This window comes from Pecten maximus, chromosome 2 (genome assembly GCF_902652985.1).
Source record: "Pecten maximus chromosome 2, xPecMax1.1, whole genome shotgun sequence".
NCBI lineage: Eukaryota > Metazoa > Mollusca > Bivalvia > Pectinida > Pectinidae > Pecten > Pecten maximus.
Window position 1 is genome coordinate 50,684,507 of NC_047016.1, and position 20,335 is coordinate 50,704,841.

General features: G+C 34.3%; 2 protein-coding genes across 2 annotated transcripts; one reads left to right on the forward strand and one right to left on the reverse strand.

Annotated features, from left to right (window-relative positions):
- The first annotated feature begins 822 nt into the window (after window positions 1–822).
- LOC117322395 (sodium/glucose cotransporter 5-like) lies at window positions 823–15,630 on the forward strand. The gene is made up of 15 exons (XM_033877271.1): window positions 823–1,086; window positions 2,141–2,212; window positions 2,534–2,638; window positions 3,628–3,687; window positions 4,592–4,696; window positions 5,803–5,908; window positions 6,657–6,737; window positions 7,115–7,320; window positions 8,200–8,335; window positions 9,113–9,220; window positions 9,681–9,831; window positions 10,082–10,250; window positions 11,164–11,379; window positions 13,191–13,365; window positions 14,522–15,630. Exons 1-15 carry the CDS (start codon window positions 997–999, stop codon window positions 14,758–14,760), a joined length of 2,019 nt encoding a protein of 672 aa, XP_033733162.1. The 5' UTR covers window positions 823–996; the 3' UTR covers window positions 14,761–15,630.
- A 2,560-nt stretch (window positions 15,631–18,190) lies between these two features.
- Window positions 18,191–19,916, reverse strand: LOC117343614 (nicotinamide N-methyltransferase-like). The gene is made up of 3 exons (XM_033906052.1): window positions 19,709–19,916; window positions 18,876–19,077; window positions 18,191–18,626 (listed from the first exon to the last, which is right to left on the reverse strand). The coding sequence occupies exons 1-3, from the start codon at window positions 19,854–19,856 to the stop codon at window positions 18,191–18,193; spliced, it is 786 nt and encodes a 261-aa protein (XP_033761943.1). The 5' UTR covers window positions 19,857–19,916.
- Window positions 19,917–20,335: the final 419 nt, after the last annotated feature.

A 20,335-nucleotide genomic window follows, 5' to 3' on the forward strand; every position in this document is an offset into this window, starting at 1 on the left:
GGACTGGTAAACCTTCGGATGAATATACTCTATCGTAAAGTAAACATTTAATGCAGCGTAGAATTATAAATGATGAATAAAGCCAATTTGATATCGAAGTATGTACGACTAATCAAGGTAAAACACACCTTACAATTTGAAGGTCTTCTGGGGAAAACTTGATAAATCTGAACATATTACCTTCAATTTCTACTTATTTATGTCATAGTAAAGACCTTCCTGCCAGACTAAACCATCCTTAGATCTGAAATACAGCTTGCATGAAAAGTTTTGCTAAGGGAGTCCTTTTTTTTTTAATTATTTCTGATGTAGTCATACTAGTGAGCCTAGTGTAAATCTAAACCCACTTTAATTATTACTTCTCAGATTTGTTTTTCTAGATGGTAATTAAGTCTGTTATTTACACTGTATCATGGTTTCCATGGTTTTGTATAGATGGGCTGTAAAGTCTAAAGGTTAATATTATTAGGCCGGGTCTTCTCTATTTTTACTGGGTTTGTGAATTGGAATTTCAACACTGTTCCATGATTTGGGATAACAAAACTTCTAATCGTCATATTACAACATAACTGTAAATCTATTGTTAGTAGATACTTGGTTTGTTTATGAAGTCTCTTCGTGGCTTTCATTTATCTAAAGTGTTCCGTTTATGGAGTCACCGATATATTGATATCCGACATATTATCAGTACATTCTTCGCTAAGGTCACCTTAACAAGGGCACGTACATATTCTGTTTGGAACATATCACTTTATAGATACCATTTCAATTCTCTGTTATGTAAATTAAAATGACCATTTTTACACAGGTATCATTCCACCTGCAGGAGAGATGTGAGATGAAAGAGTCGAATACCTAATATATGATGATTTGACATCAACTACATGTATTTATTTTGCTGTTTTACGGATATCACCAACAATATCTGAATACCTGCTACGTCTGGCTTGTGCAAACATCAGCGTATGTCTTTGGAAGTCCACAGATAAGATAAACATGGCGAATACTGCAGGACGTATTGACAACTGGGCGGACATCTTGGTTCTTGCTATATACTTTTTAACTGTGCTAGTAATTGGATTATGGGTAAGCTAGTCTTTGTTTCTGTAGCATGCCATCTAGTAATGTTGTTATTAAACCATGTGATGTTCAATCAAAATGGACATAGACAAATGTCAAAATATTGAAACATAGAAGGGAATGCATTTGTAATAGGAATGAGCAATGAAAAAAATACCCTGCCAGACTACTCGCGCGCATCCGGAACTCCTCGGGTTTAAAAACAAATATATTCAAAGGTATAAAAATAAGAAAAAAAAACATGAAGTTTTCCGCATGCCCGCGCCGGGCCTCAAGCTAGCGACCTCTTGCTATCAAGGAGGTCTTAGCGGGCTAAACGGAAATTCCCGTAAGCCCGAGTCCGATAGTAAATGTAAAATATAACGATATGAACCTTCGAAGTCTTATATTATAGGACTAGTAAGGTGACATACATTCTCCACTAAGCGTTCGCCTACATAGACAACCACAATCCAGGTTCTATAGCTCTTAGAAAGCCTTCCAATCTCCTCTAGCTTGGCTTGCGAGAAGAAAATTGTAAAGAAACATTCCCTGTCCGCGCCGGGCTTCGAACTAGCGACCTCCCGCTTGTACAAGGCGAACTTCCTTCGCTTATCTTAAAAATAACATTCTAATATCCCAGACATGTGGCCCCAGGGGATGGGGCCCTGAGGTTCCTCACAGTTCAAACAATGATAAAATGCAAAATAAGAAGGGCATAATTAAAATATCACAGAATTTTACAAGGCGAACATACTACCACTAGGCTAAATATAACTTCCCGCTGGTCTGAGCTTGTTTGTTGACCATTTTGTAGACTTTATCTCGGAAATGGGAATGTCAGGGAAACAAGCTGTAATACATCAAAAACTAAAAGTGGCGTAAAATATTACACTGCGATTATTAATTTCGAAGGGTTACCGAGATTGAAGTACTCAAGGAGATTTGTGATTTTTAATTTTACGACTCGTGCGGATCTAGTAGTATTTACTAGATAGCTATATAGGGGACACATTAAATGTTAGTAGTTATGCTTTGACACATGTACATAATTGCGTTATTATATGTTTGTGTGTTTTAGTCAATGAGGCGATCAGGTCGTGGGAACGTGAAGAGCTACTTCCTTGCCGGCAGAACAATGCCTTGGGTAGCGGTATGTCATGTTTTTATTTATGTACATTTCTCATTGGAATAATATGGGGAATGTAAGCAACTCGATTCTAAGACTATTACATAAATAGATACATATACATGTATATACATTGTAATTGGTCCGGTCAAAAGTGTCATACCTGAGATAACGAGTAAGAAATTGGAATCTAGACAAAAATATATAATAATGCGTCCGTGTGAACTTGATTTTTCTGATTTCATGGAGCGTGTTATTTTTTTCCCCGTCCCTTCAGCGGCTGTTTGATACGTTAAAAACGTTAAAAAAACATCGAGCTAACGGTAACATGTTAATCTATTTCAGGTAGGTGCTTCCTTATTCTCAAGCAATATAGGAAGCGAGCATTTCGTCGGTCTCGCAGGATCTGGTGCCTCGAGCGGGATTGCAAATATTATGTTTGAATGGCTGGTATGATATTTAATATCTATTATGCTAAATAATATTTCAGTATGACATATTATTCTGTTATTTTCGCACTTTCGACTCACAGGTAATAATATATCTTATGGTACCTAAAGAACATGATGTTATCCGGTTTTAATATCCTTATTCAGACGCTTAACCGTCCTGAACGCATGGTCTTTTTCCTTCTACTTTAGCAACGCCATTTTATAAATCTTCTGTATCCGTATGTGATATGAAGTTAGATATTGATGCCTGTTGATGTACAGTACAGTAATTACCCTCACTCAATGGAGACTTTACACGTATTTGAACTAGAAGCAGTTTGAACTAGAAGCAGTTAATACTCTACAACAGGGCGCCTTTACCTCTCTCGTACAAATACTTAATATGCGAGATTAAAAAAATAATAACACAGGTATATCATCAAAGTAATCAATTCGTTAAATCCATTAAACACTACTAATTTGTTTTCAAACAGTTCCATCATTCATCGAATCATATTCGTTCTCTGATAATTATTTTACATTAGTAGGAGGGTAGATACCATAAGGTCAGCTGCTTTTTTAAACATTAGATTTTTCCTGGTTTATAGAAATTTAAAAGTTAAGATAGTGAAAATGAATTTTCGCTGTTTAAGTTCATAGATTGAATATTGTTTTTGTAGTTTCTGCAAGTATCACTTCTTAAAAAGGAGAGACTGCCAAAATAAATGTCAAATATTGCAAAAAGCAGGTCACAGTGACCTAGTTTACCATCTAGGCTAATTTGATATCAAATTCTTAAATCAGTTACAGTTCCACTTTATCATAAGGATCATAAATTGACCGTGGTCAATATATCACGGCTATAATTATTAACCTCCCTTTATGTTGATTAGATTATTAGAACATTTAGTTCGAATGATAATACTGATATTTATATCGTTTTATACCAGAAGAATGAAATCTTCAACTTTTTGTCAAAATGTCTTATAGAAATTATTTTCGTTTCAGCCGGCAATGCTTATTTTAGCCCTTGGATGGTATTTCATCCCAGTCTATATATCATCAGGGGTAAGTGTCCTGCTCTCTGCGGTATGATACATGTATGTGTATTTATGAAAAACAAACGCGAAAATAGTGATTTATACGAAATAGGATGGTATACACGTATAATATATATTACACAATGAACGGTATACTATTTTCTTTTCTAACGAATTTTGAAAACCGTGGTAGCCTTTTTCGTTTTTTGATATATATACTGTATCATTATTATTAACAGTTTTTATAATTGTTATTATAGAAGTAAGATTGCAGAATCGGTGCCAGTCGCTGGGATAAAGATTACGTTAGAATAAGTTCAGCCATTAATGTTATTAGAAATATACCTTTGTATACCTACATGTATATGTCCTGTCAATCCATCGACATCTTCCTTCTGTTAACATCAGATAGAATTGAATCATTACAGTGCCATTTGTTAAAAACGATTTTATCAGAATAAAGATATTGTTATAAAAACATACCATTTATCAGATTTATCAGTATAAAGACATTGTTATAAAAACATACCATTTATCAGATTTTATCAGAATAAAGATATTGTTATAAAAGCATACCATTTATCAGATTTTATCAGTATAAAGACCTTACTGGTGTGTTAAACAGAGCATACTGTTTTATCAGATTTTCTCAGGAAAAGACCAAGCTTATGTTTAAATTGCATTTTGTTTATTAGATTTTACCAGTAGAAACTTAATTATCATGTTATAAAGAATATATCGTTTAGAAGATTTTATCAGTACAATGTATACAGATCTTATGTTATAAACAGCATGTGCTAATTAAAAATACACAAACAGGATAAAATACGTTGTACCGGTATTTGATTACATGTGACATAACCCCAGAGTTGTTAAATTATGACTCGTTCCTATATACATGTATGATACGGATGCTGTGTTACGTGTTATAGGTGTATACTTTACCAGAGTATATGGAAAGACGGCTCGGTGGAAACAGGATCCGGATTTACCTTTCTTGCCTTTCTCTTCTATTGTCCATTGTCACCAAACTGGCGGTAACGTATTAAAAAACCTAATGCATGCACTTGTATTAGACGTCCTTTGATCAATCTGCACGATTCCTTGTTAAGCCCACACTATTGGTCTGATAAAACAGGACAGAATATTTCTTATTTGGTACTATGTATTTATAATATATCATTATATATGTACTTATGTATAAACAATACCACATGAATGTTTCTTCATTTTGTTTGAAAATGCTTGACATTTCACTTCCATTATTTATGACATAGTGTTATTTTTTTGAAATGTTTGAAACAATTTACCGATAGTTAATGAACTTGGTATGTATATGACGTCATGGTTCATTCTCTAATCCAGACCCGCAGTGTGAAGGTATTCTACATAACATAATCTTACTGACAATAAAGAGTGTTCTGGTAGAATCTTAAACGCATTACTACTTATAATAGAATATACATTAAGTAATACATATTATAAGCATATCATAAAACAAGAATTAAACATTTCTTGATAGATGCATTAATGAAATAACGAAAAAATATTTTCATACAAGTATTCATACTAGCAATTGTGTATTAACATCTCTTTTAAAATATATACGTCAGCAAATCACACCCAAATCAAACGCTACTTTATCAGCACAAACACAAATTCAATCTATATCACAATCAGTGAAATGATAATGTGTTGAGTTTTAGTGATTAGTATAGGGGCCGCGGTGGCCGAGTGGTTAAGGTGTCCCGAAACTTTAACACTAGCACTCTACCTCTGGGTTGCGAGTTCGAAACCTACGTGGGGCAGTTGCCAGGTACTGACCGTAGGCCGGTGGTTTTTCTCCGGGTACTCCGGCTTTCCTCCACCTCCAAAACCTGACACGTCCTTAAATGACCCTGGTTGTTAATAGGACGTTAAACAAAACAAACAAAAACCAAACCATGTAGGTTTGTATAACCCCTGTTTGCATTGTATACATTATGACGTTAAACAAAAACAAACAAACAAAAAAGTGATTAGTATGGTCTGTACCGTTCCAAAATTCAAATCAATAATAAAACATATGTACTGGCTATTCTATACCTGTACCTTCACTGCGCCCTACCATTGTCTATGATTAAGCGATTGTTCTGAAACTCAGGTGAGCATGTTTGCTGGGTCCCTGTTCTTGCAAATGGCGACAGGATGGAACATGTACGTGTCTGTCATCATCCTGCTGGCTATCACAGGGTTTTACACCATTCTAGGTTAGTAGGTCAAGTGACAACATTTAAAAGCTACACAATTCTAATTTTAAATGAAAACTAACTGATACTATTAATTTATTCTAACTCAACTTTAAACATAAATGTGTAGTACATTTTGTATAACATGTTATGGTGGAAGTTGCTTTATGTAAATTGTGATGCAAAGTTTAGAACGGTTAATGCAACACAATGCTTTAATCACGTAAAAGACATGTCATCCTTGCTTTGAGAAAGTTATACTGCTTTATTCATTAATCTTATTTCTCTTGGAATTTTATTCTTGGTGTCAATGTCAAAGATCTTAAAATGAACTACACCTGAGAAGTACCAATATCCATAGCGTCAAGATTTATATCATATTTGTGATACTATAACTAGAATTAATCTACGTGTTATATCGCACTTACCTTTACGATCTGCTCTTTCGTTAACTATTTGTGGGTCCATTGTTTGGTTCCTTATATACATATATGCATATTTATACAATGGTTTCTGCGTTATTCATACAGAGAAAAATCTTTTGCATGGTTGAGTGTCAGTGCTTGACGACAAATTTCAATAAATAGACAACAAGCCTGTATATCTCTTTTTAAAACTAAAAAATAACGCCTATAGTATCATAGACGAGTCATAGAAGGACACAACCGCCGTATGATGCAGTTTTTTCATCTCTTGCTATTCTGTATCCTATTCCCAATTTGTATTGAACAGTGTTTATAATTTTTTGTCTCTCGTACAATTCTGTCAGGAGGTCTAACCGCTGTGATGTATACAGACACGTTCCAGACAGTCGTCATGACCATTGGAGCCTTTGTATTAATGGGTGCAGGTAAGACAATTGGATTTATATCTAAACGTATACACATATGCATGTGTTAATAATGTCATTTCTTGTTTCATTTCTTCATATTTCTATTATTTCAATTATTGAGGCCGTTTCTAAATTGCCTTTGTTACAATGTTGTTTTATGTGACGAAAATAAGGTAAGCCTACGATCATAATTCATAAAATTAAATATACAATTTAAACAAAGGGCCGTGTTCAATTACAATGGTTTAGTATTTGTTTAAATTTTCGAGCTTTTAAACTTAAAATGAAAATATTCATCAAACCGAACCATTTTACAAAGCAGTTAATTATTGCAATGTATCATTGTTTGAGAGGTTTGCAAGCGGAAAATATTAATTCTCTTATTTAATGTTCAGGAATGAACGAAATAGGAAGCCTTGAGAATTTACAGAAACGATATCTGAATTCATCAGCAACCATTCAAATTGCCAATTCGTCCTGCGGCCTGCCGAGAAAGGATGCGTTCCACGTGTTTCTAGATCCTGCTGGAAGCGAACAACCATGGCCAGGTCTTGTCGTTGTTGCTTCCCTTGGATGTGTCGCCTATTGGTGCTGTGATCAGGTAATTTAACAATCATCTTTTTATACAACAGCTCATCATGAATTTAAATAAAATGGGATAAAGGAATATGATCAAATATAAACGAATCCTAAGAAGAGCAGACAGCTGAAGAGCTACAGACAGGCTGAATCTCGTCACTGTCGGTTCCAGGGGAAAAACTCTAAATTTTCTTAGATCAGAAACGGCTTAACAAAACTGGAAGGCAAAAAGACAACAGGAACAAAGGTGTTTGCATACAGGATTCGTGGATTTACATAAAAGAGACAAAACAATTTGTATTGCAGAAGATGATAGCTTAAGTATTTAACTTTTCATAAAACATTCAGCGTTTTTTTAAAGGAAAACTACATTTGATGTGAAGTTAGAACATTTTTTACATTGATATCATTAACGTTATATTTAGAGTTTTAATCGTGTCATACTTCAATCCTAATAACGGATCAATCATGTAGTTTGTATATGGGTATAGAGGTAGTTATATATGGGTATAGAGGTAGTTATATATGGGTATAGAGGTAGTTATATATGGGTATAGAGGTAGTTATATACGGGTATAGAGGTAGTTATATATGGGTATAGAGGTAGTTTGTGCCTGTTTTCATTACATTATTAATTGTCATTATCATATTATAGCTTTGGGGTTTTAGATAAATATTTGTCTATTCGGAAATACTTCGGTAAATGTCCGAATTTGACTGTTGAAGCTAATCGATCTGATTCGAAGCAAAACTTCAAACAAAATAGGCCTTAATTATCATCTATATGACTGTCCAATGGTTAAAATTTCAAGAAATAATAAATACAAAAATCAGAAAAAGAGTATGATATGATATATGGATTTTAATATGTGGTAATTTTGCAGTAATGCTATCTTTACAGATAATTGTACAACGATCACTCGCAGCGAAGAATATTGAACATGCTAAAGGTGGATCGGTCTTGGCGGCTGCCCTGAAAATTCTGCCACTGTTTCTGATGATATTTCCTGGAATGATCAGTCGAGTGTTATTTCCAGGTAAACGATGAAATGCAAATCGAATAAGTGACGTAGAGGTTTATCTCATACAATGTAGGTGTTCCATTCCATATATTCATGTTTTCATGTATTAAACATACCAAGATTAAGATTTTTATACCTTCGTTTTTTCCAAACCCTGAAATATATCTAAGCATTACACTGCAATGTGTTGTCTTCCAAAAACACGTAATTTCCCGACAATTCCAAACAGTGCCACGTATTGAGGTTTAAGATGTTTAGGGAACATTATGTCTTATTGTAATGATATTTACCAAAGTATATTGTAAACCTGTAAGCCTTCTGTAGATTCTTACTTACTGTGTACTTACTGTGTCACAAATTGTGAACATTTTCAAATCTTCATTATCCATAACTGGTTAATCATTCCCGTTTGACATTTTGATATTAACTTAGGCCTATTCAAATTTCCATCACAGCTTTTACCTTCTTCTAGAACTAAACATTTTTTCCGTTCTAGAAGAAGGTAGCAGCTGTGATGGAGTTTTATGGGATGTCTTTAGAACAGTACATTTAACAGATATATCGTGGTATTACAGAAGGGGGCCGCGGTGGCCGAATGGTTAAGGTGTCCGGACACTTTATCACTAGCCCTCAACCTCTGGGTTGTGAGGTCGAAATCCACGTGGGACACTTGCCTTGTACTGACCGTAGGTCAGTGGTTTCTCTTTAAATGACCAGGCACGTCTTTAAATGACCCTGGCTGTTAATAGGACGTTAAACAAAAGTTAACCAATAAACCAAACCTTATTACAGATGAGGTTGCCTGTGTCGACCCCGACGAGTGCATGAGGATTTGTGAGAATCCAGTGGGATGCTCTAACATCGCTTACCCTAAAATGGTCTTGGAACTTCTTCCGAATGGTAAGAGCTCAACACTAGTATCCATCATCATGCATTACTTTATTTTGGTCAGTTTTCAAGAAAGAAGCTTTCAAACACTTACCATGAGTTAATACAACATCAGCGTGAAAATGTGAATGATTTTGAGATATTTTTACTGAAAAATCCACACTTGTTGACCTAAATTGTTATGCATATTGACAAAAACGTGTATTAATTTGAATCGTCAAGATATATGAAAAAATTAGTATGGCTTGGTAGGATATAAGTTAACTTTTATTCAGGTATGATTTTATTTGAATAAATATTAAGTATTAAAACAGAAAAAAAAATCTAAATAAAATCAAAATATTGAGGTCTCATTCAGGCAACATAAAAAAAAACTTGGATTGTCTCGACAATGACGAATTATCCCAAGAGCAAAGGATTGCATATTGTATACGCATGTACTTACCATTTATTTATGTCAAATAATACTCAGGACTAAGAGGTTTCCTGATGGCTGTTATCCTATCCGCCATCATGAGTTCCCTGACTTCCATCTTTAACAGTTCCAGTACGTTGTTTACCATGGATCTGTGGCGACGATTTCGTCCATTATCGACCCAGAGAGAATTGCTAATCGTCGGCAGGTAAAAACTGCATTTTGGTCTTGGAATATGAAGACGCTTACTTTCTTTGAACTGCTGGTCTTTTCTCCGAATACTTTCCACAGTGTTTTCATAGAAATCGTTTTGTTGGTATTTTGTACTCGTTTAATTAAGCATAGTGAATATATCAATAACACAGTAAAACGTTTTTAGCATTATCATTTATTCAGGGAGTTTCATAATGTGTGATGATAAATAGTCTACAATGGAAATTAATTTTTTAATTTTTCAGAATCGTCATTTTGTTTATGTGTGCAATCAGCATTGTCTGGCTACCTCTGATCAAGGGGTCACAGGGAGGTCAACTCTTTAATTACATTAATATGGTACAAGCTAATCTGATGGCGCCTGTTGGTCCGGCGTTTATGATGGCTATACTTTGGAAACGAACAACTGAATTGGTAACTTAGTATAATATACTACATAACGCTTTCACATTTTGATTATATCTAATTGATTTTAACGTAATTTAGCACTATGCGTGATTGCTGGCCAAGATGCTCTGTACATATTATATATGTACGTGTGTGTGTGAGAATGATGTATGGGGGATTCGTAATTTCGCACGCTTTCGGTATGTATACATTTCTATCAAATTTCAAATGGAGAAAGAATACCTCACATTGTTTGATGTACGGATGCTTCGTAACATAAAAGTTGTACACTCTAACCTGATGTGCGCACACATATCACTGCGCATGGGAGCTGTCGTTAACTTGTGTTTATTTCTGGGTTTGAAGACGACCGGGAACGTAATTTCGCACACCCATCTAGCTTTTCCAATTTTGTTGGTAAAAATAGTTTTCAACCGAGACAAAAATATCCTAAATTAAGATTGAAAATATTTAATCATCCGGTATCCATTTTATCGGAAAAGAGTCGTATCAGTTAAATTTTGTTTTCAAAACGAACTTCAATTGCAAAGATATATTGAAAATGGCAAAAGTTCGACGAAAGTCTGGCATCAGTCATCATATAAAAAAAAGGAAAAAAAACAACACAGTCCTCGACCACTTGGAGGACAAATGCAAAACATCGTTATGTGTGGTGCGAATTTATGTGCTGTGCGATATTGCGTACCGTTGCTCTATTATGATGTCATTGTTTTGTCTAGTTCCTGTTTTTGTGTTTCCGCACACTGGAGAATCTCTTTGTATGACAATCTCTGCGAATGTGCTGTAAAAAAGTACGATTTATTCTTAATTATATGGTTTATTTGAAGATTTTAGAATATGCTGCCTTACGAAATTACTCTATTTCTATTTGGTTACTGTGTAATAAGGCGATGTTTTATTGTTTTTTTTTGTGGTGCAGGGTGTGTTAGGCGGTTTGATAATCGCACATGTTTGCGGCATGATTCGACTCGTGCTTGAGTTTACCTATCCTGCCCCAGGTTGTGGCGAACCGGAAACGAGACCACCTGTGCTATACAAAGTACATTTCCTGTATTTCGGAACCTTTCTTGTCTTACTGACTCCCTTGGCTGTTGCTGCCATAAGCATGTTCACACCAGGAAAGACTGAAAAAGAGGTAAGATTCATAGTTTCGAGAATATGTCGGTATTCACTGTTGGTTTTGCAACACCAGGATACTATGAAATATCAAAGCATTGCCTCATAATTGGATTTTCTTAGATTTGATCTAAATCTGTATTTATATTCTTCATCTATTTCTTCTTGCATCATATAAACTCGAAGTTTGTATTCAAAGATATAAACATTGCTTTAATTCTTTATAGACATTACATCAATGAAGAACAGCTTATATGAACCTGAAAAAATGTATTGACCGATATGAAGTCCATAACGCATGTGGGTTAATGTTGCGCTCATTACTGTAATCATATAAAATATACACTTGTACTTTGTTGAAACTTATCCATTCCGATTACGTGTTGTGTTTGCATTGCTTGCTTTGAAGGGTGCATTATCTGTTGTTCAGTGTTTTTGTATGCTTAAGCCTGTTTATACTGATTAGATAGGATTAAAACCCAACAATATCATATATCAATGTAGAATACCCGGTAACCGAAAAAGGCTAGTTACACATAGAATTTCAACTTTCACTTTGTCAGTGTATTAATTAGTGTTTATGCGGACGAAATTGAGCACCAATATGTGACTAAATATTTCTTTGGGGAAAATAGATATCTCATTTATCCATATATTTAAGGTTGCTAGTGTTATGTTACGCCCCATTTTATTATGTCTTATGCAGCAAAATCTTAGCGACACGAAATTATGTCGTTTTCAAATAGTACATGTAGTGCATTCTGGTCCTACACCAGAAATGGTGTCGGGGCACGAGAAAACTCGCGCTAGGCTAACCAATAATGTTCTACAAGATGCAATACATATGTATATGCTTTATGAAATTGACTGAATTGATTTAATTAATTACGATCAATTTCATCCATGTATCAGCGTTTCCTCACCTCTATAGGCTACTGCATTCGGTACTTAAAACATTGAAGAGTTCCAATATCGAAACATGAACATCAACACTTGCTCGACAATCGCTCTGGTGACCCAATTACTCAAATTCAATGCTGATCAAACAATTTATATCTTAAACAGATTTTAGATGAAAAAAATTAAAACTGCCATCCAATTTTGGAAAAAGATGTCTTTGTTAATAAATGAAAAAAAGCATGCCAGTTTAGAAACGATTTGGCAATTAGGACCTCTTTGTAAACCGAAGGATAGTTTGGAATACATATTTGAAAGCTTGGACGGTGCTTTTCTATTAATTCGAAATATACTTCAGGAGTACCTCATTTTTATCTACACAATAAATTGGGGTAATGAGGTGCACAGGGCAGCATTACCGACCAAGTGTTAATATCATCCATCGTGCCGGTCACGTGACTACGTAGGTAAGTAAGAACTAGTGCAAGGACCTAAAAAAAAACCAATCAAATCCACATATAAAAAAACTTGTAAAACTAGGAGAAAAGATAGCATAATGCGCTTATTTTATATATAGTGCTTTTGGTGGTTTTCAAATCCATGTGCAACATCAAAGGTGTCTGCTTCTGGTTAGTATTTATAGAAAAACTATTAACCCCCTAGGATTAGGGGCCAATGTTTTTCCCTATATATATTAACCTGAAGTAGACGTATGTGGAAGCATTAACACACATGTAAACTCTTTAGACATGTACATGTTTATATGTATATACTACAAAAGAGGTTTAGAGGGTATTCTTTATAATTATGTTTTGTTTAGAAATTTGTATCTCTGTCCAACAGGAAACTGTATTGTATTGTAATTAATTCGTGAATAATACATGTAATTCCCATTCACCGAAAACATTAAAACTGTAATTAACTTGTGTTTAGTTAGAGGGATTGACATGGTGGACACGCGTTCAACCAATTGTGAAATCGGAAGAGAAAGAGGACGGTGACATTGAGGAAGAGAGTTTCTCACCCATTGCGAAAGATGACATGGCACCTAAAATTAAATATGATAAATCTTGTGTATCGGATAACCAAATCGTGCAGAGCAGCACAGGTAAATCACGTTCGGACCGGAAAAGGGTAAACTCAAATCTATATTTACCGACATTTAAGGAATGTTCACCAATAAGAAAAGGTTGACTTTTCATTTTCAATGTCAAGGGGTGCGCTAAAAGCGGAATAGTCAATTGGCTCTGAAGTACTCGGTCAATAAAACATACAAAAATGACAAGTCTGTGTAAGAAATACCGCTCTCATGTAAAAGTAAGATATCTAGAATCTTAAACTCTTGCCAAGGCTCGCACAATAGAAATTATGAGACTCATTTCCTTAAATTTCAAACGAAATGAAAACATGTTAAATATTCCTCAAATAACTCTGAAAACTTCCATTTTGACAGGTTTAATGTCAATCGAGACAGCCATTTCGTCGCGCCATTTACAATTCAGGATATAACGTCATTGTCTATATTATGACGTCATAATCGGTTTCTGACTGGCGCAGTCAATGCAAAACACTCCAGGGTATATTAGAAAAAAAAAGGAAACAAAAATTAAATTGACTGTCGCAAATCAAAATAAATCCTGAAAATTTAGGATAGGAAAATCAATTGAATCTGTAATGCTATATCATATAAACAAACTGTATACTACATAACCATTATTTGCATTGATAACATTTACATGTCACGGATGACTGGACACTCAAAACCGTGTCCGAAATCCCCGAATATCCTCGTGATTGTACCTCATTGACCAATACCTTTTTATTCAGCGAAAATTCCTTCCAAAGAAACTTTAATATACTGTAAGGATTGTTTGATTAAAGTCTTTCTTACCTAGTTGGCATAGTGGGGATGTTATCAGTGAAATGGGTGATGATTCCGACCGGAAAACCTTGTATAATTCTGTAACTTTTGTTCTATCTGTACTTGTTTTGTTGAATTACAATGTCAAGCATGTGATACTTTACTGTTTTCAGTTTTCAATCATGTCCCATTGCTTCCTAGATTTTTTTTGTCGCGTCTAAATACCTTTATTAATTTTGTTTTTAAATTCTAGTATTACCTTGATATCATGTAGCATAAACGTATTTTTAAATGGTACAGAATAGTTTTGTGATCAATCCAAATTATGGAATATATTCCTCAGTACACATTTGTATGATAAACCGTATTTTCAAAATTTGATTATATATCTATATGTGAACAGATGCTGACAATCTTGAAGAAGATTCCATTTCCGAGATCGAAAGCGAGGGAATGATATGGACAGAGAAAACCATAATGTTCTTATGCGGGAAACCTGAAAAAGGAAGGGAGATAGCTGTGATGACTTTACCTCAGAAACAAACGTTTATGAGAGAACGATCAGGATGCCGATGGATGTTAAACACTAGTGCCATTCTCGTTATGGGAGCAATCATGTTTTTGTTAGGTTATTTTGCATAGACCGAACTAGTCATATGATGTAAGGTTTATAGGTACGCCATGATAGCGTAGATCTTCAATTTTGCGGGGGGAATATTTCGCGGTTGACATTCCAAATCGGACCGGCAGCTGTGCATTGTAAAATTCTGCAATTAACATCTATATAAATCATGTACATTTGTTTGTATATATAAATACTCGATTGGTATTCATTTTGCGCTGTCTTTAACGACCGCAACATAGCAAAATTATATCTCTCGCAGATATTACTCACTATTGAGGTCAATTTATTGTAGGACCCAATTAATGATTCTTTGAGTCATCTGTTATATGTTATTTGGAAATTTTAAAAACATCTCAGAAGGAAACTAATTTTTGTTGTTATTGCACGGGAAAATTAATGGACTTTATATTCACTGACCATTTGAATTATGCGTTTAAATGAGATTAATTTTAAGATAAACGTTGATTATTATTTACTAACATACTACAAAAATTTCCCAATGTCGCTTCTTAATCACTCCATTTCTTATAGCCTGAAGGTTAAATTATGTCAATCAATATCTGATATCATCAATATTTCATATTTGCTTCTTCAAATATCAAAAAAAAAAAAAAATAAGCTAAAAATATAAAATTCATCTCAGAATTGTCAAAAAATTAAATAAAAAAAACCCAAATATAATAATTAGGAAATGGCAACAAAAGTATGGCTGCTATATATTTCCATCTGCTGTAGCCTAACTATTAGTCGAGAATAGAATAATCTTAATTTCATATCACTTATGTATAGAAGTAGATAGTGCATACATGTGTAATAGAGGATATCTAACAGTGTCTTCAGTAATACCAAATATATTTCACGAGTGGGGCTAATATTTTGATATTTTTCACGAGTGCGCAGCACGAGTGAAAAATATCTGAATATTAGCCACACGAGTGAAATATATTTGGTATTACTGAAGACACTGTTAGATATTCTGTTTATTACATTTTTTATCAACGAAAAACCTACCCCGTATGCTAACCAGGCCTACAGCGATAATTTTTAAACAAAAAATGTAGTTCCCCCTGTTCAGGTGCTGAGATATATGTCGGGCTTTCTGATTGGTCAATTATTTTGGTATTTTCTAATCATTAATTTGATTGGTCAAATCAGCAAAAGTGATATTTTTCACTAGTGATAAATATGATATTTTTCACTAGTGACAAATATCACTTTTATAGAATGAATAATTTTTGATATTTCACTGGTAAAAATGTAATAAAATACTTTACCCTCCCCGGTTCAATGAAAGAGTATGTGGTAAAGTTTATGTACTTAAAGATGACTATCACTTTGTTATCCAATGTACCAAGATCAATTATCCTAGAAAATCATTTATATATCTAGAAAGTATAATCAGAAGCCAAATATGTTCAAATATTTTTCTTCTTCGAAAAATAAAAAAAAAAGTTGCCACTTTCACTTGGAAAGCACATGAAGCTCAAAACAGATAATTGTTTGAAAAAGTGTTACTTTTGATTGTACAACATTATTATATATGTACTATTTCAGGATTTTCAATGTCGGTTTCTCTGATCAAATCTGTATATTTGATAATATAATTAATAAATTAAAATTATCCCTAACTCCTCTGACATTGTTTTACTTTGTAAAACGGATACCAATATTTGTATCACTATTTGTCATCCAGTTTGCAATGAAAACGATAAAGTGATCTACATGACATGCTATTTTTACTGTTTACTTGAACATGTCCTGTCAATGACCGTACCTGTATGTATGACCATACTTGTATGTATGACCGTACCTGTATGTATGACCGTACCTGTATGTATGACCGTACCTGTATGTATGACCGTACCTGTATGTATGACCATACCTGTTTGTATGACCGTACCTGTATGTATGACCGTACCTGTATGTATGACCGTACCTGTATGTATGACCGTACCTGTATGTATGACCGTACCTGTATGTATGACCATACCTGTTTGTATGACCGTACCTGTATGTATGACCGTACCTGTATGTATGACCATACCTGTTTGTATGACCGTACCTGTATGTATGACCGTACCTGTATGTATGACCGTACATGTATGAATGACCGTACCTGTATGTATGACCGTACCTGTATGTATGACCGTACATGTATGTATGACCGTACCAGTATGTATGACCGCACCTGTATGTATGACCGTACCTGTATGTATGACCGTACCTGTATGTATGACCGTACCTGTATGTATGACCGTACCTGTATGTATGACCGTACCTGTATGTATGACCGTACCTGTATGTATGACCGTACCTGTATCTATGACCGTACCTGTATGTATGACCGTACCTGTATGTATGACCGTAACTGTATGTATGACCATACCTGTATATATGACCATACCTGTATATATTACCATACCATTTATTTATAGCTATAAGAACCAATAAAACTAATAAAAGAATTAAAAGATATAATGCTCAAGGAGATAATCAGTATATCTTCTTTATGTGATACCTCACATTCCCCACCTCGAGTGACAACATGAGATAACGGACATGAACCCTGTTTGATCACAAACCGCTGCATTCTAGTTAAAAGATATTTTCTGAAATAGAATCTAAGATAGATAAACCTAATTATAAAGTTCCATCTAGGATATTACAGCATATACTATTTTTTATCCAAATCCTTCAGGACGTTTTTACATTATTCGTAAACAAATCCTAAATTTATATCAATCATGAAAGCTATAGCATTTACCGTTCGTTCCAATCGCCCACCTTGCTCACATTCGCAAGATATAAACGCAGATCATACATTGTGCAGACATCGTGTGAACATCGAGCAAGAGCTCAATTTAAAACGAAATCATGATGTTGACCGTACAAATATCCCGATATCGTCATTGACTTTCAGTCAGCAGGTGACATCTTCCACGGAAATAATGGTAATGGAAACAACAGAATACCGTGTGTGGGGTTGCAGGGGTGTTGATATATTTAACTTTGTAAACAAAGACAAAGGTAAGCAGCTGATGTTAAAAAGTCTGTAGTGTCCTTGATTTCAAGTTCTACATGACATATCCGATCGACATGAATTAAAAATACTTCCTACATAAAGGTAACAAATATGTTTTTACTAATTCACAAAGTACAAAATCTAGCATTGCCTTGTTCAAGGCGCTATAACGTGCTTCTTCCAGGTTTAATATTTTTTCTCTCGATAATTGGGTACGTCTGCTATGTATCACTTCGGTAAGCCTATGCTGTCTCCATAAAGGCGTGACATTCATAAAATCTAGTACTTACAACCACCAGGAGAAAGATGGAGTTTTCTTTCTGCGTCCTTGTTATGAAATTAAAAGGAATATGAAATGCCAGTTTTAAAATGCTGATAAAAAAAAACTTTAACACTGTACAAATGCAATTAACTTTAGCAATTTATTATTTCTTCACTGCATGCAATGCAAATTGCCCACTCCATTGATCCATTTTCTTGTTCTTTATCTGATCATGATCTAATATCTTCGTCTTGAAATTGATTATTTGGAATCCACATGCTTTGTATAAACGTTCTATGTCATCTTTAGACAAAGACGCACAAAGAAATTTGAAATTTCCAACTTCATAATAATCATTGTCTAAAAGACCAAGTGAAACCAAATGCCCTCCACGTTTTAACAACGAAGCTGCATTTTGTACCACCTTTTCATACTCATCAAGATTCTGCGTAGCCGCTTCGAAACAGAGAGATGTTGTAATTACATCAAACTGACTTGGGTGGTCTCCCTTTGGTAATGGACTTCCGCTTCTGATATCAATAGGAAATATTCCGCGAACTTTCCTTTTCAGCATGTTCTGCCTTTCCTTGGAAGAATAGCTAAAAAACAATTACATTTTGTGAAAAATAACTACACGATCCATTCTCGTAGCTATTATTGATATTGTCGCATTTCCTGCATAGGGTAAATTATGATAGTTGCTACAGTCAAATCTTTAATATAGCCTAGCGACTTGAAAAATATATTGAAAATTGTTAACCCCATTCTCTGTGAAATACTATCAAATGTAACATATCAATATTAAACATACTTAATTTGGATGCAGTTATCAATTTAATTCCGCATACCTGGCATTTTCTATTTTTAGGATATAGTCCACAACTTCTGAATCCAAACATACGTCACCCATCCACCAACTGGTCAGTATAGTTCGATTTTCTTGATTGATGTCACTTAGATATATTTCATCCACGTGCATGCCGGAGCTTACCAGAGTTTTGATTGTTGGGCCAGTACCGATGTCGAGAAGGCGTTGACCCTTAATGATGCCTGGTAAAATTTAAAACAAGCGCAATCAGAAATCCTAAGTAGACAAATCTGCCACTGCAGCACTACATATTTACGTATATAAACTGGTCACGTGACCTTTTTGTTTATATTTAAGACTCCTGACTGCCAATTACATTATATTAGTCCAAAAGTTGTTCCATGTTTATATGTGACCGTTTGTCATTTACTTGTGTCTTGATAAAGGGGTATATATATATATATATATATATTATTGATCATGTAATAATAACACCTGTACAGACAAGTAAATTGTCAAATTTTCGAGGCAATATGTTCCTTTATCCCGACATAAGTAAATTAGAAATGATCACATATAGACATAGAACATGGGACAGTTACACAAAATTAGTAAATAAACAACGAACAATGTATATATTCTAAAAGTGTCTGTAGTCTTACGCTGCTTTAGCTTCAACAAATACTTCCAATTTGTTGGTGATTTGCAAAGTTCTGACGGCAAATATAAGATATAGTAAGTAATAAGACAATTGTTATTTAAACCAAATTTACGGTACTATTACTTATTACGTTCTGCATTTTTGAATCATCACGGATATACAAATTTTCAAAATTGTCAATGAAAAATAATCATGTTAAACATCACTGTTACCCGAACTAAAAATGGCATGCAAGGCGTCCAAAAAAAATTGAAACAAATCTGTTTCATCTTCTCTCCTATTTTCCATCCATTTGTAAGCTGCCAAGTATGATTCCGGATGGAAGTTATCATAATCTGTGGTCTCAATTAAAGATGACATAATGGAAAGCAAATATACACGTATCAGCAACAGTATTGCCAGCACAGTCGATTCTTGAAACTGTTTAAAACTTATAAAGGCAAACACGTGTCTATTATAACGTCAGTATGCTAGCACGTGACTTCCAAAAGCGCCTATTGGTGGAGAACGGAACATAAGTCCCAAGCACGCCAATCATGATCATGTATCAATTCCCAGAACACACGTGCTAACGACCATGCACTTATATTTCGTTGAAATCGATAGCATCTGTTTTAATTTTTTAGCGAGTGGACAGGGTGTTTTAAAAGTTTAGTATGTTAATGATTCACATCAAAGAAAAAATATTCAAATATATACCGCTATAACAGAAAATTGAAAAACGACACAATTTCATATTCTCGATTCAGAGCAATTAAACATTTTGATGTTATTTTGACACTTTTCGAATATTGAATTATGGACCTTGTTGTCTATCAAGCATTTGTTTTCAGTTTCCT

Excerpts from the sequence above, each read along its gene's own strand:
- LOC117322395 (XM_033877271.1), top strand. The coding sequence starts at position 997 with ATGGCGAATACTGCAGGACGTATTGACAACTGGGCGGACATCTTGGTT. Across the intron at positions 6,738-7,114 it reads CTTTGTATTAATGGGTGCAG|GAATGAACGAAATAGGAAGC; the intron begins GTAAGACAATTG and ends TTTAATGTTCAG. Across the intron at positions 9,221-9,680 it reads CTTGGAACTTCTTCCGAATG|GACTAAGAGGTTTCCTGATG; the intron begins GTAAGAGCTCAA and ends AATAATACTCAG.
- LOC117343614 (XM_033906052.1), bottom strand. The coding sequence starts at position 19,856 with ATGTCATCTTTAATTGAGACCACAGATTATGATAACTTCCATCCGGAA. Across the intron at positions 19,078-19,708 it reads GCATGCCATTTTTAGTTCGG|GCATCATTAAGGGTCAACGC; the intron begins GTAACAGTGATG and ends AAATTTTACCAG. Across the intron at positions 18,627-18,875 it reads CTAAAAATAGAAAATGCCAG|CTATTCTTCCAAGGAAAGGC; the intron begins GTATGCGGAATT and ends ATTGTTTTTTAG.